A 4,243-nucleotide genomic window follows, 5' to 3' on the forward strand; every position below is an offset into this window, starting at 1 on the left:
ATGAACATTTAGTTCATATATAGGGGTACCTGCAAGAACACAGAATACAATATACAATAAAGTGTAGTGGATTTGTGGATTGCTTCAGGAACCCAAGTATGAGTGATTCGGGACTACGAAAGAGAGTCAATGGTTCAAAGAAACAAAATAATATATTGAATAATTAATTGCCAAAAAGTGAGCTTCATGTAATAATTTTGGATTAATTATCAGATTAATGGACTGCTAGTCACTTTAATTAATTCAATAGATCGTCATCATTTAGGGTCGATTGTAGAAGCAAAAATAATAATAACATTCAGGTTAAAATTATATAGAATGCCAAAAGATAGTATTGGATTCGAAAACCATAGCCCAATTACAGTGGGCATAGGTTTCGTGAGTAGGGCAAAGCCCTAAAAGGCATATTGGGCCTCGGGTGGCTGCGGAGTGGCCCAAACATGGATGCAGGCCATGGGTTGTGTGTCTGGGATAAGCCCAACATCAAAATTGATGGCTTTTGGGCCAAAAATGGTGCGGGTGCATAGGCCCAGCACGGGCTGGCCTGGGATGTGGGTGCGAGTGAAGCCCAACAAAGCTGGCTTCGGTTTTTAGGCCGTAGGGACAAGCCCAGCCGTCTAGGCTAGCTTATAGTGGTCATAAGCCGAGGCTAAGGCAAAGCCCAACAAGCACAAAGGCTTGCTGGCAGATTGGGCTGAGACAAAGGATAACCCAGCAGGCTTTAGCATGCTAGGGCTTCGGGCCCTCGCATGTGATCCAACCCAGGCCAAAGCATGGTTGCAATTTAGTGGCAGCAAGCCCAAAAGGCTGTTACGATAGATCCAAGGTGTCAAAAATGACACCATCTCAATGTTGTCTCCACGCAGCTGGGCTGCAGGCCAGCACGGTGGTTGGGCAGTGTTGCCACGGTGGTGAGGCAGCTGTGCCGCATAAATCCCAATTTATTTTTTTTTTCTTTTCAAATTTCTAGGGTTAAAAACCCTATTTGATTAATTTCGATGTTTTGACTCACAAATTCCACATAGCATAATTGCATATTGTATGAACAAGTGTGTGTGTGTGTGTGTGTGTTCATATATATTGACAAAATATATGAATATATATATATATATACAATATAAGTTATAACTACGTTGAATTATTCTTCATATTACCAAAGTCATTCTCAACACAATGTGGGCAATATGTGCACTTTCATCCTCTTACACGTTAGGGTTTTATCGTTTGGTATCTAAGGTCCACATGAGTCAATGGTATGGTGTTGACCTTGTATATAATTCCTCTGTTGTGGAAACCAAAGGTTCACACCCCGTTCCAACGACATTGGTGGCGGAGCACGCACAAAATCATACTAGTATTTGAGTCTCCTGGAAGCTTAGCAGTTATGGCGACATTGATGCGGAGCATGCACGAAGTCGTAATAGTATTTGAGTTTCCTGAAGCTTAGCGTTACCCCGCCTGCTTACCACCAAAGCACCGGCTCTTCACATTTCAGTCAATTTTCCAAACAATTATTACGACAGAAGAAGGATGACGTTATTTACAAAATGCAACCAATTCAATCATAACCACCAAACGTCACCTAAGAAAGTAGCCTTATTTGCACCTTCTTATTTTGGGCTTAAGTGTGGGAGTTGACAAGGAACATCATTAGAGAAATATGAACTTGAATGCTTGAATGTGTCCCCTTAATCATTTCTCGATAATAGTTGAGAATCACAGACATATAATCTCATAAATTATATTTATTTTAAAATATTTATTTCAAAAACAAAAAAAAAAATCACACACATAATAATTTATACGACGAAAATAATTCAATCCAAGACACCAAGCATGGCATCAGAAAATGGTCCTATTTATGCTTTCTTATTTTGGATTTAGGGGTTTGGTGTGAAAAGGAGGGAGGAATGGTTGTACTTTTGACTAGAAGTCTAGAACACTAGAGAAGTATGGGGCATCCCCACACTCATCTTTAAGCTGGACCCTACAATTTCCAGACCACTTGGAGATAGATTAGGACCTCTGCCAGCAAGAGCTTCTCTCCAAGCGTACTAGGTCCAGTCGATCCTGCTGCAAACTGGCTTCATAGTGTCTTCAAGCTCTTTCTTAAAGTAGTAGGCTGAGGAAATAAAAGGAATTATAACTTAATCATGATTAAGTAATTATGATCACATGATTATGTGGAGTCCAACTGATTAATATTTGACATTAATTGGCTAACAGAATCTGGGGGGGTTAGATGGACGAAGGTCGATTTCTTGGGTCCAAGCACTCCGGTCTTGGACGTGCAATTGCCAGTAGGTTTGAGCCACCACGTCGGGATCCATTACCCCGTCAATCCCTAACGTCATCGTCATCCTCTGTGAAGTACTTGATGATGATTGGCTTCCTTCAGATGGGCCAATCACACCGTCAATAATCACATGCGCTATGTGTATCCCATGCGGTTGAAATTCCATTGACAAGCATTGTGATAGTGCTCTCAGTGCAAATTTTCCACAACCTAGTGATAATATCACATATTGCCGTGACAGAAAAAAACTCTATTAATTTCACCTTTAGAAAGTGCCATAATAAATTAAACCAAGAAAACCAATGTTAAAAGTAGTTGTACAGTGTACTTACATAGTTCAGAGTAGCCAGCAATCCCCTTGAGTGAACCTGAACATCCTGTAAACAAGATCGTTCCCCTTCCTCTTTCCACCATTCCCGGAAGTACCTTAAATTGATACCATGTTTAACATAAATATAAATTAGTACACCAAACACGCATTAAGACGCATATTGCTATGCAAACATATTGTTAAACCGTTAATCTGAACCACTAATTAATATTGTTCTTACCTCCAACTAATACCATGTTTAACATCCTATTAATTTATGTACTACAAACACATTAAGTATCCATATTCCATAGAATATCTATTGTCAAACTGTTAATCTGAACCGATACCTAAATTCAGGTGCATAATGGCAAATCACTTGTATCGTAAAACTATGGATCTAGCTATTTAGGTTTTCAAACTATCAAATTATATTGTCCGACTTTGAATTTAGACCATTGATTAGCGTTCCTAGCTCTTACCTGTTGAGCACAGTGAAAAGCTCCGACAGAAGCAACGGCGAGGGACTTCTCAAACGAGTCGAGGCGGATGTCGGTGAAGTTGGTGGGGTGCGGCTGCTGGTACGCATTGTAGACCAGCACCTCTACAAAACCCAAAGACAAAACCCCTTCAAATGCCTCCCTAACGCTTCTAGACTCAGAGCAGTCTATTCTAATGGCGAAAACCTGGGCCTTCTCTTCCCTCGCAATCTCGTCCGCGAATTTCGAGAGCCTCCCGAGATTGCGGGCGAGAATAGCGACGGTGTAACCTTCATGGGCGAACTTTCGGGCTATGGAGCGGCCGAGCCTTGGCCCTACGCCCACGATGGCAGCTATACCGCGTTGAGGAGCTGAGCTTGCCATGCTCCTCATCTTTCACTGTGTAGGTGGTGAAATATGAGTAGGAGTTGTGGGTTGGCTGGGCTACGATCTGCTACGGTGATACGTAAGTCCTTGCCTCCTTCGTGAGAGTCACAGCATCTTTCTTGCCTTTGCCCTTGTAGATGGAAGTGTCTGTCTGAAAGGGTTCTCGCTTCTGGGTTTTCGGATCTGTTATTTAAGAACCGCAGCCTTCCGCTTTTAGTTATGCTTCTGTGCCTAAGCTAATTATGTTTAGGATTATATCTGCAAAATATTTATATAAAACTAGAAACGGTGACTTGTGCCAAAAATAATGATACATGTGCCGCGAACAAGGATATTAAAATGTTAAAGGAGTTGTTGACGCTTTAAAAATATCATATGCTATATATTGGAATGTAGTTTCACTCCAGCATTTATCAAAAAATACAAATAGTGACGAAGCTGGCTTAAAGAATCTAGGAAGAGGAGTAGCAACACATTTGTTAACCATTTTCTAGTATATTTACATGGAAGTTCAGAAATTTGTAAGTCAAATACACCGGAATGACTTTAATCTAATAGAGTAAATTTTATTTACACGACATTATATATTGCTGAAAAATCACAGTAACAGTGAATATGTGGATGCTGAAATATCATACCAACCTTCCAAATTTATATGTAGCTCCTTTCTTGAATCGGATATAATAAATGAAGAGGGTTGAAAATCATTTTGCATCAAAATTTTCGGAGTCTCAATTATGGTTACCAAATGTTTAGACAACGAATATAGAA

The 4,243-nt window shown here is 40.3% G+C and overlaps 1 protein-coding gene across 3 annotated transcripts; it reads right to left on the bottom strand.

Moving 5' to 3' along the window:
- Positions 1-1,716: 1,716 nt before the first annotated feature.
- LOC103956500 (3-ketodihydrosphingosine reductase-like) lies at positions 1,717-4,243 on the bottom strand. Of its 3 annotated transcripts, none has more exons than XM_048571328.1 (4): positions 4,115-4,243; positions 3,089-3,655; positions 2,629-2,722; positions 1,717-2,506 (listed from the first exon to the last, which is right to left on the bottom strand). In XM_048571328.1, the coding sequence occupies exons 2-4, from the start codon at positions 3,476-3,478 to the stop codon at positions 2,220-2,222; spliced, it is 771 nt and encodes a 256-aa protein (XP_048427285.1). In that variant the 5' UTR covers positions 3,479-3,655; positions 4,115-4,243; the 3' UTR covers positions 1,717-2,219. The 3 variants fall into 3 exon arrangements, with proteins under 3 accessions (XP_048427285.1, XP_048427284.1, XP_048427283.1); XM_048571327.1 differs by having other exon boundaries at positions 3,089-3,703; positions 4,115-4,240; XM_048571326.1 differs by having other exon boundaries at positions 3,089-3,730; positions 4,115-4,236.

Source organism: the organism of the source record quoted next, unplaced genomic scaffold, assembly GCF_019419815.1.
Source record: "Pyrus x bretschneideri cultivar Hongxiangsu unplaced genomic scaffold, Pyrus_bretschneideri_v1 Contig59, whole genome shotgun sequence".
Classification (NCBI taxonomy): Eukaryota; Viridiplantae; Streptophyta; class Magnoliopsida; order Rosales; family Rosaceae; genus Pyrus; species Pyrus x bretschneideri.